This window comes from Varanus komodoensis, unplaced genomic scaffold, assembly GCF_004798865.1.
Source record: "Varanus komodoensis strain SLA01 unplaced genomic scaffold, ASM479886v1 scaffold28, whole genome shotgun sequence".
In the NCBI taxonomy this organism is placed as follows: domain Eukaryota; kingdom Metazoa; phylum Chordata; class Lepidosauria; order Squamata; family Varanidae; genus Varanus; species Varanus komodoensis.
Window position 1 is genome coordinate 4,001,295 of NW_025335727.1, and position 18,471 is coordinate 4,019,765.

The 18,471-nt window shown below is 43.1% G+C and overlaps 2 protein-coding genes across 5 annotated transcripts in view; one reads left to right on the forward strand and one right to left on the reverse strand.

Moving 5' to 3' along the window:
• Positions 1-13,537, forward strand: part of GNB4 (G protein subunit beta 4) — a 55,379-nt gene extending 41,842 nt beyond the window's left edge. For 2 of the 3 annotated variants that reach the window (XM_044434588.1, XM_044434587.1), the window contains 6 exons: positions 174-237; positions 1,767-1,929; positions 3,388-3,454; positions 3,554-3,755; positions 4,846-5,062; positions 7,957-13,537. In XM_044434588.1, coding sequence (XP_044290523.1) covers positions 174-237; positions 1,767-1,929; positions 3,388-3,454; positions 3,554-3,755; positions 4,846-5,062; positions 7,957-8,063 — 820 coding nt within the window. In that variant the 3' untranslated portion in view covers positions 8,064-13,537. The remainder of the gene's footprint in view (positions 1-173; positions 238-1,766; positions 1,930-3,387; positions 3,455-3,553; positions 3,756-4,845; positions 5,063-7,956) is intronic. The other variant, XM_044434589.1, reaches the window with a different exon arrangement.
• Positions 13,538-15,249: 1,712 nt separating this feature from the next.
• Positions 15,250-18,471, reverse strand: part of MFN1 (mitofusin 1) — a 30,248-nt gene continuing 27,026 nt past the window's right edge. For both annotated transcript variants that reach the window (XM_044434585.1, XM_044434586.1), the window contains exon 18: positions 15,250-17,372. In XM_044434585.1, coding sequence (XP_044290520.1) covers positions 17,303-17,372 — 70 coding nt within the window. In that variant the 3' untranslated portion in view covers positions 15,250-17,302. The remainder of the gene's footprint in view (positions 17,373-18,471) is intronic.

Consider the following 18,471-nt stretch of genomic DNA (forward strand, 5'->3'; position numbering starts at 1 on the left):
CTCAGAGCCATGAGGTTTGCAATAAGGATAGACGAAATTAGAGTGTTGGTAAATAACTAGATACTTGTACATGATGCTTGTCAAAATTGAAGCCTGACAAAGGGCGATACAAGGTTAACTTGTTAACATATGATTTGAGTATGTATGTTTTTCTTTTTTGTGGTTATCTTCAGGCTACTAGTGAGCGCTTCCCAAGATGGAAAATTAATTATTTGGGATAGTTATACAACAAACAAGGTAGAGTTTTTTTAAATAATCGGTTTTGGCATTTTCATGTGCCTCTTGCTGGTGGGCTTTGCTTTTTGTTTCCACGGCTACTTTCAGTTTTGTTTTTTGTTCTCCACTTGAAGTGCTGCTTTCCCCCCCCCTCTTTATCAGCTTCCTGAGTTTTTTTCTTTTCAAACTCCAATATAATTCTGAATGCTGCTTTTTATATTTCCTTTTCTTTTTGAAAACTAGTTTATTTACTTGGTCATCTCATTGACTTCACCATCTCACTGTTCCTAACTGTGGCTCACTTGCTTGGGGGGAACTGACAGGTGACTCTCAACACTTTTCTGAGTGGTGGGGAGGCTTTGGTGCTGTGGGTGACATTTTTGCCCAGGAAGAGAAGAAGTCATCTATTCACATCTGCCTTCCCAGTGGTCTTTTAATGCTGGGCAACACTGGTTGCCGCTGACTTCATGCAGTCCGGAGAGGGCAGTTCAGCTACTGTCATAAAGTAGCTCTCCTCTTCCTGGCACATTGACTTCTCTCTGAGTTTGAAACACAGTGTTGCTGTGGCACAGCAAGCCTGCTCATTTGGTGGACTGGTGAAAATCTAAATTTGATATGCTTCAGGCAACTGAATGCTTTTGGGAAGCTGAAGGAAATGTAGGAGATTTTGTCATTTAGAGTAAAGCAGCAACAATGATTCTGCTGTTCGGACAACATGCCATGTGGCTTAGCATGTTTCTGTGCTCTGCTGTCTGTCACAGAAATGCATAAATCCAGGTAATACATAAAATAGTGCTAACTTGCAAAAAATCTGCAATAGTCATTGAACAAGCTTCTGTAAAAGATGCCGGATTGCTCAGCATGGTGAATAGCAAAGGGCTTGGTAAAAATAGCAGTGTCCTGTCAACAGCTTCTTGAGCTTATTAACTCTGAAAACCAGAGCAGAAAAAGAAGAGATTTCAACTGAATGGAATACTCTAGATACTTTTTCATGTCATACTACTGTGTTTTCATGCTGTGAGCATAGCACAACATCTTGCAATTCCACTGAGAGAACGGGCTTTGTTTTCATCTCAGTGTGTAGGCTGACTTCCATCTCCATGACTGGGTTCATACAATCACTGTAGTCCACCATGACCATAAGGGCACCCTGGGTTGTGATGTGCACCGGATGACTTTTGACTATTCCAGCTGTACTTGCAACTCATCATGTCATCCAAACTTGGCAAGGATGACTTTTTGGTGTGGTTTACTAATGACCCAGAACCCACATGCTGTTTATTACTTGTGAGTAGCCTGTTGGATTATGCCAGGAGCCCAACTTTGCTGGGTTTGGACCACAAAACAAGCTATGAATAATCAAAATGGTTGTCTCCTCACAGAGTCTGCCATGGTGGGCAGCTTGATCATGTGTCCTAGCGCAGTACACTTGCTAAATATCTGTGGTAACCCAGCCAATCCTGGCTAAGCAGCCACAGTGGTTTGGATGTGTCTGATTCCATATGGGTGGCAATGTCTCTCTCTCATGGTGCTTTTCCCCTCCTCTAAAGATGCATGCCATCCCTCTGAGGTCTTCCTGGGTGATGACTTGTGCATATGCACCGTCTGGAAATTACGTCGCATGTGGTGGATTGGACAACATCTGCTCTATATATAACCTGAAAACAAGAGAGGGCAACGTACGAGTGAGCAGAGAACTGCCCGGCCACACTGGTCAGCTACCTTCTGAATCTTTGTGTTGTTTTCATTTTGGTGAAGTAATAATTCACTCAAGCTTCTGCATTCCCCCGAAAAAGAGTTAAGATGCGATGGAAGATGTCGTATAACATACAATGGTTCCAATAATCCTCCTAAAGTTCTTTCTTAAACTGATAGATTTCTTGACCCTGTTATCCATATTCGATTCCCCCCCCATCCATTTCAAAAGCTGAGATAATGTGCCTGGTCTGCTATCATGCAGAGAACTTCAAGGTTGAACAGCATTTTGATACTCAGTCTCTAATGTCCAAGTCCAGTGCTTTCTTCCAAGGATGGGCAAATGGTAGAAACTGATCAACACAGAGAGATTCCTGAGTGTTTTACTTAGAATTAGCAAGAGTTTCATTGTTTTAGTTGCTTAACTGAAAATTGCAAAATTACCTTCTTATCACTCACACTTAGCACTCAAACTTTCTAAAAAGAACGTTTGGCAGGGAAACCAGGAGTGGATTTTTGTGTGAATAGTTCTGTTACTGAAAACAGTTTCCTTGGCTCAGTATGTGATTCACGGCCTCCTGTTTCTTAAACCTGAGCATGTGTCCTCTCTGGCTGTGCTTGTTAGAACCAAGGGTTCTAATAAAAACAAAGTAGATCCTGCAAGTGTGAAGCCTTCCCACCCTGCTCTATTTTATGTACTTCACTGGTTATAAAAGAGGAGAGGGGAACTAAAAATTGTAGCAATTTTAGTTAACAGGCCTTTATTCTTAGTACAAGTTCCACACTTAAGGTATTGCAAAGCTTGCACCAGGAAATATGGAATTCTGCTTATATTTGATTCAGTTCCTTTTCCTAGTTCTGGGTAGGCTGCAGAGACTCCTGTGAGTCCAGGCCACTGAGATGGGATCTATTTGTTGCAGTACTTGCCCTGCATCTTACAGGGCTTGGCTCATTGCCAAACATGGGTTGCCAGAGTGTTGGCATGTGCACCAAGTCTTTGTGCAGCCATCTGACCTTGATTATTTGCCTAGTTCTGTTCCTTACTGAAGACTTTAATCAGTATAGTTCATGGCTGTCTACAGTTGTCCGGTTGTAGTTTTTTTAAGTCCTTGAGAAGTAATGTGACCGGGTTGCTTACAGAAGAAGAGTTTCCAGGTAGATTTGAATGGAAACTTAAGATTGGCTGCTTGAAAGGTACCTGAGCATATGGCTCAGTGTGGGATAGATGCTGCAGTGCCGTTCTGCCTACCCATTCAGCCTTCCCCAGCTTCTGAAATCCCCACTCACCCACCCACACTTCAAGCTTGTGCAGCCCTAAGGTCTGTTAAATAGGATGAACAAAAGCTAAAATGGTCAGAGTGTTGGATTCTGCACCTAATTTCAGTCACCTAACATGCTTATTTAGCATATATTTGGTTTGGAATTGGAATGTTTTGTTAGGCTTGTATTTATAATGTTCTCTGTTCTGCCTTTTAGGGTATTTGTCCTGTTGCCGCTTTCTAGATGACAACCAAATAGTCACGAGCTCAGGAGACACTACCTGGTGAGTTTCCTGGATTTTTCTTTTGTTATAGCATCAATCAGAGCTGTGTGGGGTAGCCATTTAAGGTGCTGTGCTCAGATATTTCTCTTTCTCTTGCAGTGCTTTGTGGGATATTGAGACTGGTCAACAGACAACTGCTTTTACTGGACATTCAGGAGATGTAATGAGTCTCTCCCTGAGTCCAGACATGAGCACTTTTGTTTCGGGTGCCTGTGATGCATCATCCAAGCTCTGGGATATTCGAGATGGGATGTGCAGACAGTCTTTCCTAGGTCATGTGTCTGACATCAATGCAGTATGTGTAAGTGACAAGCTGTGCTCATAAATACAGGGAAAGGGAGATAATGAATGTAAATGATCATCACCCTGGCACACTGCAAGGCGTTGGGGGAGCTGCTGTGAGTATGTGAAATGTTCTCATGTGTTCCAATCCTTGAGTGATTAGGCCATAAAATATTGACAGGTTGGCACTGTGAATGAAGCCAAAAAAAGATAGGTTTGACTCAGTGGGGGAAGAAGACCTCTTGCTGTCTTTAGGTCCTCCTTGGGAAGAGGTGCTAGGGAAGCAACAGAACATAAAGTTCCTGTTAAGTCAGTCTGTCTGGTCCAGTTGCTCAGTCCCTGATTTTCTGATATGATCAAATTAAAGTTTCTAAAATGCTGTGACACTTCAAGATTTAGCTTATGAAAGAAAAGGCCTTGACTAGAAGAAAGATGTATATCTTACTGTTAAAAAACCAGTAACAGTAAAAAAAAAAAGACTTGGCATATTTTTAAATTGTTCATTTAACATTTCAAATGGGTATCTTACATAAGAGTCTATTATTTGAAAGTCATCTTTTCTACAGTCAGGAATGTGTGAGGAAACTGTTTGGGGGTGGGAATCCATCAGATTTCCTGGGCTCCCCAGATTCTGGTTGCCTTGAAGTAGCCCTCTGTCAGACTCCCCGGCGAGAGTGCCCAGCATTCAGCAGGCTCTCCAGGTATCGAGCCTCAGACATTGTACAAGCAGCCCCTTTCCCCCAGGTGCACCCCCAGCAGCCATGGGCAGGGAAGCAGGTTCATTGCTGGGAATGGTGGCAGATGCACCTGCTCCAATTCCCACAGCTGCTCCGGATGGGGAAGGTTGCCAGTGGTGCAGCTGGGGTCCACAAGCATTTGTGGACTGCCTCTTGGCTCGCTTTGCCTGGCTGGGCCAAGCATGAGAGGAAGTCTGCAGGTGCCGGAGGAATGGATTCTGAAAGGGGTCATCCCAGTCCTATCTGCAATGACTAATCCAGTAAAGGAAACTTTTCCCTTGGATAATATTTTCTGAGCTTGCCCCTCTTTCGCTTTTCTTCATTACATGTTGTTTTCAGTGTAATTCTTATTTTTGTTGTTTCAATTGGTAGTTCTTCCCCAATGGACACGCATTCGCCACTGGCTCTGACGATGCCACTTGTCGGCTCTTCGATCTGCGAGCAGACCAGGAACTCATGATGTATTCTCATGACAACATAATCTGTGGCATCACGTCAGTAGCTTTCTCAAAGAGTGGCCGCCTCTTGTTGGCAGGGTATGATGATTTCAACTGCAATGTTTGGGACACCCTGAAGGGAGAACGTGCAGGTTAGTTGATGTGCATACAAATGGGGACAATTTTTCCACTGTCATATCTGAGAGAGATTCTGCACTTCTTAAAAGCTGGCACTGGTATCTGAGGATGCTCCTCAGTTGCGTATCCTTCTGAATTTGGGACAGGTGACAAGGAATGCCTTTTCTTATCTAAGGATGCTATGCCATCCGTAGAACTGCTGGACCTACTCACAGCAACCAGACTTTAGCTACTTCAGCAAACTGGATTACTTTAACGAGCTTTATGTGAAGCTGCACTTGAAGCTAGCTTAGATGCTTCAGTTGCTGAAAACTGGCCACCAGAATACTGATCAGAGCCAGAAAAATAGGAGCATGTGACTTTTCTTTTGCACAAGTTACACTGGCTGCCAGTTCATTTCCTACCTGGTTTCAAAGTGCAGGTAATTTTAGAGCCTAAGCAAGCTGGGTCCAGGTTACCTTAAACAAGGAGCATGGCACATGTTAGGGCTGCAGATTTATTTCATTTGTTGCTAGAACTCGGAAGTATGTTAATCACATCTTGGTGCGAAAGACGCTGCCAGAATCGAACAGAGCTCATGGTCTTCCTGCCTAGAAATACGCTATGCTATGCTATGCTAAGCTATGCTATGCTAGTATGATTAGTGTGTGTGCATGAGTGTTTTCCTGCCATTGTTGAACAGTTGGGATCATAAATTCTTGGTAATCTATTGTAAATTCCCCAGAGGAGATGATTGTGATGATAGAGATTCTAGAGGTCTACCAGTAGTTTTCAGTTGACCTCCTGCAAACCCCCGATAAAGCATGGCCTTCCACCATATGATCCTTCCGTTGCACTTACATTATCAGGTGCTCTCCTCATATGCATGTCAGTTACAACAGCTAATTGTCAAATACAAGGGGAAGGGCTTTCTCAGTAGTGGCCATCCTTTTGGTTTGTGACTTACACCATTGGGGCAAGAATTTAAAAAAATTTTAAAAATTTGTTTGTTCAAACTGGCCTTTCCTGAGCAGGCAGCTAATGTCTCTCAACCTCAAACCTGGCTTAAAGGTTAGCTTTTTGATAACAGATTAAAATATGTATATCAATGTATTATTTAATGTAGATTAATGTGTCAAACCTGTTGATCATTTGAAAGGTTTTATTTATTTATCATATTTAGGATTAGGGTCTCCCATTATGGAACTCAAGGTGGTCCACAAGTGGTTCCCGTCCATGCTCAGCTCAGCCCCAGACCTGCTTAGCATTAACATGAGGAATGCCTTATATGCCTTCAGACCATAAGTTATGGCCTAGTTTGCACATCACACTGAGCCATGATGAGTTGCTATGCTGGGTCATTGCAGGGTTGCTTAGTGTGATGTCCAGACCCCAAGTGTTAGTTCAGCCATGGGGTGTGTTTTGCAGTGAAGTAATGTACCCTGAGAACCCGTGGCTTGTAGTAGGTTGCTTAGGGTGACTTATTTTCAGGGTGGCTTGCTGCGACATCCAGACCTGGCAGGGCCTTCTTGGGAATGGCTAGATAGCTGCCTGACGAGAGCAATGGAAGCCACTGCTCCCTTGTGTCCTTGCTGCTGCTGTAACCAGTCTCCCTCCTTCCTTCTCAGCACCCCTTGCTTCAGGAAGAATCTTTTCTCCATAGGAATCTGAAAGAAAGAACACTAGACAGTGTCCCAAATGCATTAACTATTCACAGGTGTCCAGGAGTGAATGTTTGGTCCCAGGAATTTTGTGCAGTTTTCTCTCTGCTTTACCGCTTTTCTGCAAAATTGCGTATTTTTAGCGATCTGAATTACTCATCTGCCTTGAAATTTGCTTCTTTGCCCACTCAGTGCATGCTTTGCCTTGAAATATGTGCCTGTTTAATGATCCTGCTCTGTGCATCTGGCAGCTTGCAATGGGAACCAGTGCAGGGAATGACAGGTACAAAGTGGCAGGGAGCTGAAGGTGGTTGGCAGCTGCAGAGGAGAAGCTGTGCTTATGCGAATGTTGCTGCTTCAGTAGATGAAGCAGCCTTGATTCATTATTCAATGTGCTTTTATCTCACTTTCAGAAATAGAGGGCAAGTTTGAGCATCACACTAAGCCACCCTGAGAAGGAGCTGCAGTGGGTGGGTGGCTCATCCGTTACTCCCAGTGGATGGTTGCCTGCTCAGCCACCAGCTGTGGCTCGTGTGAATGGAAGGACTGTCCTTTATTTAGCTAAATGTACTCTTAACCCCCATCCTCCACTCTGCTTCTTCCCTTCCTAGCAAAGGAGGAAAAGTAAAGGTTCAGGAGGGGCGAGTTTCACCCTGGCAGAAGGGTGAAATTGACAAGAAGGAATATAGTTCTGCTGGGATCAATGCCAGGCAAGCATTCTTACTGTCCCGAGCAATTGCACAAGTACAATAAGAAAGAAAGGAAGCACTTGTGACTATCTACCTGCATTTCTAAGGTCTCAGAAGCTTAAATTGTTTTGGTAGTCCGTTGTCTGCAGCTGTGGGGGGGGGGCACCCCTCCTGAGCTGGCAACCTTCGTGGACCAGTTGCCACGAAAAATGAGGAAACAACAGTGGCCCTGGGGTACATTCCAACAGTGTCCAGAAGGACTAAGAGAGTCTGAGGGATAAACAATGCATTTTATCGAAATGGCCACCTGAGAGCATGATGCTAACAGGTGGCCTTTAAATAAATTCAATAAATAAATAAACAGGTGGCTGAGCAGACAACCCTCCGTTGGCAGTAATGGACAAGCAGGCCACCTGCTATAGCTCATTTTCTTGGTGGCTTGGTGTGATGTGTGAACTTGCCCTTTCTTTCCGAAAGGGAGATAAAAGTATATTGAATAATGGGACTTGACCTTTATTTTTAAGAGCTGCCTCGTTGTAAGGCCGTCTGTTTTAATGTTTCCCTCTTTCCCCCCTGCAGGTGTTCTTGCTGGGCATGACAACAGAGTCAGCTGTTTAGGTGTTACTGATGATGGCATGGCAGTAGCGACAGGGTCTTGGGACAGTTTTCTCAGAATCTGGAATTAATCCAGCAGCTGAAACACACACAGATTAGACACGCACACCTTCTCCACTGAGATCTGGAGAGTTCAATGCTGCAGCCTATTGCTGTGAAATAACATTTCTACCTTGTATTTACAGGTGAAGTTTTTCTACTCGCTGATTATTGCATAAATAGGCATACTGTAAATGAAGTTTAAAAAAAAAAAATCAAGTGAAGAAGTGATAGGTGGGGAAAATCGGTGACTTGTTTTTTTCTTCAGAGGAAGGACGTGGAGGGTCGCGCATGTATTCATGGTGACCGGAGCTAAAAGAGCCAGGCTGTCTTACGTTTGGCTTGGCTGTGTTGTCCTGGGGGGAATTTCTGCTTGTGCCCCAGCTCTGCTAATTCTGTACCTTTTTGTACATAACTGAATATACACATAGCAGCCAATCATGTAACATTCTGTCTGTAAGTAAAGAAATAATGTTTGCATTTTTTTAAGAAACTGCATTTATATAGCTCTACATTTAACCTGAGATGTCTCCTCTTGAGTTCCACAATGGATCAGTTAGATCGCTGTTTTAAATGTGTCTTTTAATTTTTTTTTGCCAGGGGAGGGGGGACTTTACTGTAGAAACTGTGTGAACTTGATGAGCTGTTTGTGGATTTTATAACAGAAGGTGTTTGAATTATTGCTTGATCTGTTTTTGATTTTGTGTCTGTTTAAAAGAAACACACCCCAGTGACTCCTTGTGACACCTGGCGCCTTACTTGCTTGTTGACCTATTTATTTAAATATGGGGTTTGTTCGCTGCGTGCCAGTGGATCCTGGCCAATCTGTTGATAGCCAGGGGCTCTAAGCACCATGGATCTGAATAGGCCTTCAGATACACCCTTTGACTATAAGGGCAGAATTTTGGGTGTGTCCAGAATTTGAGCTTCCAGCAGACTCTAATGTGACCTGGCTCAGCATGCAAATTGAGGGGACGAGCATTGATCTTGCCAAATGACTGAGCCAATTAATGATGGATGGATACATGTAAACAGGAAATTTTGACCTACTATAATATTGCTGACCTGTTCTGTCTGGTGTGCCATTGGTTTTAGAACCACCTTGAATAAAAGCTCTTGATATATCCCTCATGGGACTTCAGCCACTCCAAATGCATGTGGGCCATACTCTGTTCTGAATGTTCCTTCCCTCCCCTGCATTAAAATTCTCCTGTGCATTCAGCGATGAATATGATTCAGGTAGAAAACATCTCCCTGATTTACTAGTTTTCCACTTGCAGTGTAATGTTAAAGTAGGATACATTCAGATGAACTGTTCTCCTGCTACGTAACTCGTGGTGGAGGGCAGTCTGGTGAGGTCTGCTGTACACGTCCCATCAGTATTTGAATGGGTTTTTGAACCCATTGATTCAGCTAGCATCAGCCAGCCCCTGCAGGAAACACCAGAACTTCATTCCAATTCTGCCAAATTACGTAGTGAGTGATCCAGATGCTCCACAGCAGAACAGAATTGCCTTTTATGCATGCGCGTGACACAGCATTTACTCGGGAATCTGCCTTCCCCTTGCTTCCCCTCTCTTTCGAATGCTGTATCCCACTTTAAGATCTTGTCCCGTTATTTATTGTTGTCTTTTACTAAGAGCCGGGTGTGGTGGAGGGACATTGTGTGAAGCAAGCCTTGCGACTGGAATTTCCAGTCTTTTACATGTTCATATGAAATAAAGTGCATCCAGCAGTGGCTTTAAAGAACTGGCCTGTTCACATAGGTAGGTTAAGGACCGGTTAGCAATAGATTTCTTTAAAAGTCAATATTTGTGGTTGGTCAGTACCTGTGCTTGCGGCAGGCATTATGTGGCTGCTCCCTTATGGAGGCATTTTGTGGCGAGAAGGGGAGCGAGATCCAGTCCTTCAGTGTGCACAGAGGATGTGTGTTTTTCATGTCGTTACATGTCCCATTTGCTCAGTGTCTGAGGAAAAAGAGGAACTCCTAGCTCCAGTTCCTCTAACAAGCATGCATAACTGTCAGTGTTTTAAAACAGATTCGATGCAGAACCATCTGTCCTGTCAAGTTCAACCAAACTTCTAGCCTTTTTCAGCCTTTTAGTTTGCCCTCTTTTTTTGGAGGAGGGAGCAGTTCATGTGCCAAGCACAGGCAATGTAGGAGCGTTTTTTTTTTTTTTTTTTTTAAAGACACTAGTATCCTCTTCAAGTGTGAAGATGCATGTTTCTGCCAAAAGCAAATACTTAAAACATGTGTAGGACCAAATTCACAAGCACATGTAATTCTGTTTTTTATATGGATCACGATGTTCTGATCCAATCTTGATGTCAGTATTGAGCTACCAAGTTTTTCTGCAATTATTGACAGCTGACTGTTATTTTAATTCAGACCTGTGTTCAGACAGGCCTTCCAAATTTTGTAGGAAGTGCTTCTAACATCAGTCCCTCCTCCCCCACTCCTTTATAAGAAACACAGCCAACTCTGGGAATGGCCTTAAGCTTGCCTTATGCCAATAAGAATGTGATCCTTGAGCAGAAAATACTGTACAGTAGCAACAGAAAACGTTGAAATTAAAATTGGTAAGGCAAAAAGACTGGCAGATGTTATACAGCCTTAAGGAATTTTAGAAATACATTTGTTGTGCTTTGTGTTAGCTCGGAGATAGCATTTGCATCCATGTGTTGGCTTTTGGAAATACTCTCATGGGGCAAGTGCATTTAATGGATTAAGTCATTCGTACAGCTTGCTGGTTAATGAAGTTGTAAGCAGTGGCTGGATTTCTGGCTTGGCTTCTGTCCTAGGACAATCTTAAGGAGAAATTGTGAAAATAGGTGTTCATACGAATGTACATGTCCTTGAGAGTTGTTCTAGAGTAACCCCATAGATTAAGCAGTCGCATCCACAATGAAAACCAGCTATGCTTGTTGTCCTTTACATATGTACTTTACTGCAGTTTTTCTGTGTTGCTTATCCCAGGGGCAGTTGCTCTTAGTAGAATGAGTGAATATTTTCCATTACCAAGAGCAACTGCAGAGTGGTTGAGGTTTGATGGTGAATGTCCATGTATGGTGTGTTTGGACCCATTGCATGGAAGGCACATTGTCAGGCACCTGTTGCATCCTTTATGGGGAATGTGGCATCCCTCTGAATGCTAGACCGCTCCTATGTATTAGCTACATACTAATCCTGATGCTTTGGACTTGGTAGTTTTAGCATTGTTCATAGTGGGCATTCTCTGTTCAGCACAACCCTCTTGGAAAAAAGGATATACTTGAGTCGCAGGCTGCCACCTTGTATACCTTCATTGGGTGCAATGGGTCTGTTCCTGGGCAATTACTATACAGCATTGCAGTGGATTTCAAGCTTATGTTAAACTGGCAGAAAATTATCACTGCAGCAATGCAGGATTACTCTTGCTTCTAAGAACACAAGCTACATAGGCTACGTTACAAAATTCCTCCCTATTTGCCAAGTTTATAATTTGAAAAGCACCAACTGAACCTGAAATCTGGGTATTAGAAATCCAGCTGTCCTTCAGGAGGATCTGCTCTCTGTGTTACTCAGCATGGGAACCATTATCTTGCAGCTACAGGATTTAGTACCATTTTACCAAAAGTGTTTACACACTAGTTGTTACCAGGGATGTACAGCCAGAGGGGAGGAGGTGGTCATTGACAGCCTCTGGTGAAGCAAGTTTTCACTAGGGGATGACCTGAACTCCTGTGGTGAGCTGTGCTTCATGTGGACAGGAGAGAAAGAGCTCTCATGTAATGTGTATAGACTGCACCACATTAAGATAAATCACAGCTGTTTGAATTATGTGTGTTACCTGCAGGCTAGGTCCTTTCCACCTAAAACACCTTGAACTTTTCAGGGTTGATTCATGCAATGGTTTTACACACACACACACGCACGCGTATCTAAATTGCAATTTAGCCATTTCCTTAGCATACTTTAAAAGTGTAATTGAACAAGGATTGGGTGAGTTGCAGCTTGGAGAGAATAACATTTGAGTTTCTAAAACTCTGTCCTATAGCAAAAATCCATGTTGGCTTAGAATACAGGCAAAGTGTTTAGAGTTTTTTTCCCCTTCCCTTTCCCAGCCTCCTATCAAATTTTGTGTGTGATGCAGCTGTATGATTAGATAGGTAATCAGTTGTTAGCGTCAAGTAGCACATGTATTGGAGTGATTGGCAATACTATTTCCAGTAGATGTAACAAAGCTGGGATTGATGGTGCCAAAGAATGAACATGGTGTGTTTAATTAGTAGTGTTAAGATTCATTCCATGGAGTGGCTCAAGTGGTATAAGCTGCGCTTCAGCCGTAGACTTCAGTCACAGGGAAGGCCAGGCCACAGAACACCCTGTGCCTGCAGTAGGGCTGTGTGTGACTGGTCTACAGGCAGCGCATTTCCTCTTTTGGTGGAATCCAATGCCCTGCCTGTGCACTGGGTCGTTTCAGTGTTCTCTCCTCCACCCTTTTTCACTTCTTGCCTCCTGAGAGGGTTACACCAACCTGGGGTGAGGGCCTCTTGAACAGCATTTGCTGCAGCAGGAGGGGCTGCACCTGAAAGGGGGGAAACGCTCCTCCAGGTATGCATGGAGTCCCTCTGGGCCCACATGCAGGACACTTTAGGATACTGCCTCTTGCATAGGAATGTCGGGTTAGCTTCTGACCTTGGAAATGGAGCTGTGTTAGCTGCTCCTACCTTAAGCTGGCACTCATACTGCCCAAGTAACTTCTTCCACATTTGAGGCACTGCAAGTCTCTTTTCTTTTAAGTCAATTATTGTGTAAAATACATGCAAGACTGTTAAATGATCAGTGATGTTATGGTGAGTCCGTGAACAGTGTTACTAATGACTTATAAATGATAAGATTTTTTAAAATGTGCCTGACCTTTCTTGTGCCACACAATGTTTGGTTTTTGACTAATATGGGCATCTTAGAAATACTTCAAGCCTTTGTTTTTACAACACAATGGTGCTCTCTTTGTTTCCTCCTCACTGCAGTGCATCTCCACATGTGTATACTTACATCTTCACTCAATGGAATTGCGTCTAATTGTTTTCAAAAATGGGTGGTCTTTTTACTTTTGCTCTTACTAATGACTTATTCCAACATACCATATCCAGGAGATGTGTGTGTGCATGGTGGGTTGTATTTTTGTTTTTGTTTTTCTTTCAGTTGTTTCCAGCTTCTTTAGAGGAAAACCTTCCAAAACTTTTCCAGGTACCAAGTGATTCTGCACTGCCTTTTGGATTGTGTATTAAGAAAGTCTTAAATCTTTTTATTTAACCTGATTGAAAACTAAGAACCCAGGGACTTGTGCCATTTGTTCTTTAACAGTGCTGTTGTATAAAGATTTCCCTGTGGAAAAAAATCACTTGCTATGAATTGTTTATAGTTTTCCCCATAATGAATCTTTGTATTTGTACAGTGGCTCAGTGAAAGATGTTGCCCTGACTTGACATTGTAACCAATAAACAACTGCTTTTAACTAGGCTCTCACTGTTCATAGTGGTTCATTTTCTGTCCCTCTCTCCTGCTGCTTAGGAAAGGTGACTTAATTGGGTGGGTTTGCAAGACACCTTGGTGAAATCTTACTGTGGTGGGTCTGTGATGTCATCTGGACCCAGTTTCAGAGTTCCCTGGATGGTAGGATCACTTTTCTGAAAGTACAGATCTGGTCTAAGGTTTCTACACTTCATGGTCATCCGTCATCTGGACTTGGGATTACCATTTACCTTGGTGGTATAGAAACACCGTCAAATCCCCTGGCAAGAGTAGCTGAAGTAGAGGTGGCTTCTAGCCTTCAAACTCTCCTGCCCTAAGTGCCCTCATTGTTTGCTTGATTTCCATTGGCCAGGCAATGTGTCCATCCCCATTTACTTTTGGAAATGGAGACAGCATGAAAATACAAGGGGGGATTGTGTTGAAACTTTTTATTCAATACAAATTTTATTTTTTATTTATTTTTTATTCAATACAAATTTGTGAGGGCTTCAGTGGTTGGGAAATGTTGCAGTACTGCAGTGGACTAAATAGGCTGCTGCAGTCCATTGGCAAAATTAGGGACAGTCCTGCGATTTTGCTGAAAGGGGCTTGCCAGGATGCATGGCAAGCAGGAAGTGCAGAATCCACACTGCCCAGGTCACCAGGGGTTCATCAGACCAGGAAGTTCAGCAGAAATCTGCATGTCATGGAAACAGCACAGGGTTCTGTGCACCCAACCAATATGGGGATTTAACAGTTTGGTGCCCACACCCCCTTATAGGTTTAGATTCAGCTGTATTGAAGTAGACCAGTCAAACTCTATGGTACTTAAGTGTGGATTCAACCCAACATTCTTAAAACTCATGCATTCCATTTTTGCTGTATGATTGACAAAATACAATGGACAGAAAGGGGAGATATTAGTTTTCCAAAAATATACGGGGGAATGGAAGAGTAATGACTGGGTCTCTTGTGTGCACAAAGCTCTGTCTAGGAGCTGCTGTGTGCTTCCATTTCACAACATAATGAGACATCAGGTTTGGAGGCCTTTCAAATGGGGTTTTCCCTTAAAGAAGTTGAACGAGTGGGTGAGATCTTAATAAAATAGTTCTGTTGGGGACAATCGGTATTTTCACAACAACCAATTCTTCATTTATATAAATCTACTGCAACAATTTACTTGAGTTTAATCCACAGTTTTTAGCTGAAACCTTAGCTTCCACATTAAGCTAGAGCTCTACCACTGTTGTGCCAAACCCTACCACCATCGGTCTAGCATTCATCACTCCCTCTGTAACTGCTGCAGCTAGGAGGAGAGTACTGTTACTTAGGTAGCCAAAAACGCACCAGTCTATCACCTGGCTTGAGGGAAAACCCAAAGTTTGTGGAAGTATTAAAAAAATGTGATGAAGACCTGCAGAACTACCCAGTGAGGCACGAATGGTCAACAGTAGCCACACAGGAGTGTTTGAAGGAGAACAAGAGAAATAGCCTATCCTGCAGAAGGAAACCAAACAGGAACATTCCAGAGTTTTTACAAGTCCCAAGTGTATCTACAAGTCCCAAGCAATCGCCATTCCCCAAGGTTTGCCCTTAGGGACACCTACATGCAAAAGCAGAGTTAGCGGTAGGTTCAAAGGAAGCCTGAAGTTTGCTCATGTACAAATAAGCGGTAAGTATGTGACCCTACACACGACAGGCTATTAATATAGGACACTTACTGCCAAATCTGTAAGTTTTATTTAGTTATTAATTAAAACAGATGATCTGATCTTGCAAGAAAAAAACCCTGCTTGTCATGGAGTAAAGAGGTTTAAAACTCCCCCTACTCAGACATCTAGCAATCAGCCTTTGTAGCTGAAAGAATATATTGCTCTAAATCACATCTTTACACAGGCAAAGAAAACAAAAACTAAGCATGTTTATGACAGCAACAGTTCAAGAAAGCGATTAATGAATGACTTTGTGGTAAGTCTTATCAGGTTACTAGGTTGGTTCTTTGGCCAATTTTAAATAACTACAAATCATGCAAGTCAAAACTGGAAAGACATAAGTCTACAAAATGCTGTTAGGGAAACAAGGAGCTTAAAATACCTGCAATCTCATGTACAGTTCAAATTGTCACTTCGTGTCACATTTAATCAAATTGTAGAACCTGTCTTCTGCCTGTATTTATAACAAATTCTACCACCATCCTCCTTTCTTCTACATGGGAACAGAAGAGCCACATTAAACATTTCATGTACACTGGAATAAAAACACAAGAACTTCATTGGTTGCTGAAAAAATAAGTCTTAGAAACCCAGCAATTAATTTCTTAGCCCTTTGTGACCAGTGACCTCTTGTTAGCAAACACCATGCCAAGAACATGGGCTTTTTTCCCAATAATGGTTAATTCTCAGAGGTCTTTAAAACATGCATATTCATGTTTCTCCCATTAAAAACCGCTTTGGTGCATATACATATCCTGAAAAGCAATTCATAAATTAGCATATTACTGTACTTTTATAGTAACAACTGTGAACAACTGAAGCAGTTGCTATTCTTTCAGTAGAAAGTACTGACCAAAGCAAACGTGACAGAAAACCAGGTAACACCTTGATGTGAGACCAGCCTGGTGGGCACAGATAAATGGCTCCACAGGATGGGTCCATGAGCCATTTGCCTCACAATTGTTAGTGCACAATGGTGCTAGTCCTTAACATGCAGAGCTACAAGTCAGGTGCTGAACCTTTGGGTGTGAGTGAAGACCGTAAGAGGAGGGAGCAACCGAGCCAACCAATCTGATCTCATTGCCATCATCAGCTGTTTCGTCAGGTGAAATAGCCAAAATTCTGGGCGTTCTTTTCACTGAAGATTAATTTTGGGCATACAGCATCCTTCAGGCTGCAGGTGAATTGTGGGCATGCTAGCAACTCCAAATAAAATGGTATTACAGTGCTGTTACAAGCCTGCTGAAGGGTGTGTAACCAGACACAGTCCCACAGAGGATTTCCTGACAGATGTTCCACCCAGCATGCTCGCCGCAGTTTACTGCACGTTGTAACATGATTTTGGCTCAGAAGAACTACCATTTGGGGACAGGATGCATAAGCATCATAGGCCGTTACTCCAGTACCCAAGAAGAGTGCTTCCTGAGGACAGCCCTAGAATTATGTCTAGTTCAGCTGCTAAAACAAAGGTGCTTGCTAACTCTTCCCTGAGAGCATCAAGGCTTTCAATTAGCAGTGTAAAGTCTTTCCATGAAATGAGATCCAAAGTTACCCCTTAAGGCTAGCCAAACGGATAGTCTTTGCTTTCAAACTCCATAAATCCCATCTAAAATTTGTTATCACTCTACACCTGGTCTGTAACAGTCCTGGAAAACACCAGCACCACACCTTGGCCTCGGAGAATTCCAGCTAACACAAGACTTTGACACAGGCCTGAAAGTAGTTTCTTGTCTATTCTCTTTCTGGATACCAGAAAGAGGAGGTTGCCTCATAGGTAAAAACTAATACAAAATACAATACATTTGCTAGTTTATTATTTTACAACTCCAAATAAATTTCATATGCATCAGTAAATATAAATGATTTCTTTCTTATGAAAACTTGCAAAATGAATCAGTCAATGCTAAATACTGCTTTAGCTCCCAAAGCTCTCTGGCACAGTTCATAAGCACCAGAAAAGTAGAATACGGGGCTTGAAAAATTCATGTGACTCAAGGAGTGGGCTGGGGGAAATAGTGTCATCTTCTTCGGACCTAGAGCATCAGAAGAATGTGAGGCCTTTTCATTTCTTCTTCTGAAGGAAATCCTTTGTAAAACAGTCAAATTCATTTTCAAGGTGAATAGCTTTTTGCCTAGAAGACAAAGGGGGAAAATGGTTGGCTCCAAGATAGCCATGTGACCTCTTCTGCTCTCCCCCCCTCAAACCCAGACAGAATTTCAGGTTCACACCACACAACAACCCCAGAAATGGCTTACAAGCCTCTCTGGGGCAATTTTGCCTTAAGTGCTCCCCTGCCCTTCTTCCCCTCAAGTCAACCTGCAAGGGTCCTGGAAGACAGCACTGGAGCGCTGAATCCCCCTTCCTCCTCTATAGCAGTCACGAGTCATTTTCAGCTTGCCACAGCTTATCTTTTTTTGAAAAGAAAAAGTTAGGGGGTTCTTCGATCGTGAAAGGTAGATGTTAAGTCAGCTTTCCCAAGTCCTGTTTCTGGCAGCCACGAGTCACCTGCACCAGGGGGTCCAGAGGTACCTTGGAGAGGTTGTCCATGGTCAACCCCTTTCTTCTTCAATTTTTAAGAAGTTCACTATTGAGCGCAATCTTTTTTTAAACCCAGCCAGTCCCATTTTTGCAGGAGGGACTCTCAATATGGGCAGGAGAAAAGGCCTGCTATTAATGGGAGTCTGCCAAAAGAACGTGAAAGGAGGCAATTTTTGACAAAAACTGGCCACAACTGAGTACAATGCACTAACTAGAAACCATTTCTCTGATAAAACACGAACACGGTAATGAGAGACAAAAAGGCCAATGGAAATGGTATCCCTCTTAATGGAAGCCACCAAAAATAGTTCTGCCTGGCAGCCTGAACAGCACATTGGTTTCCAAGTGTTCTTCCTCATAAAGAGGTAGGAGTGGCACGTGCACACACACACACACACACACACACACACACACACACTACAATCCACTGACTGGGTTCACATGAGAGCATAACCCAGGGTTGGCTTGTCATGTCATGTGGGCTGCACTACTGGGTGTGATGCCCATTGTGTGCCAAGACAGCGATGCCTGCCAGGTGTGCCTAAGACTGCAAGCTGGACTGGCGGGTCTTTGCTTCAGGGATGCGCATGCTTCTCGTGCCATGGTCCTGACTCGCAACATCAACTTGTGAAGACTCGCGAGGCATTCTGCTCGGGCTGAATTCGTAAGAACTCACCGGGGGGCAGAGCCTG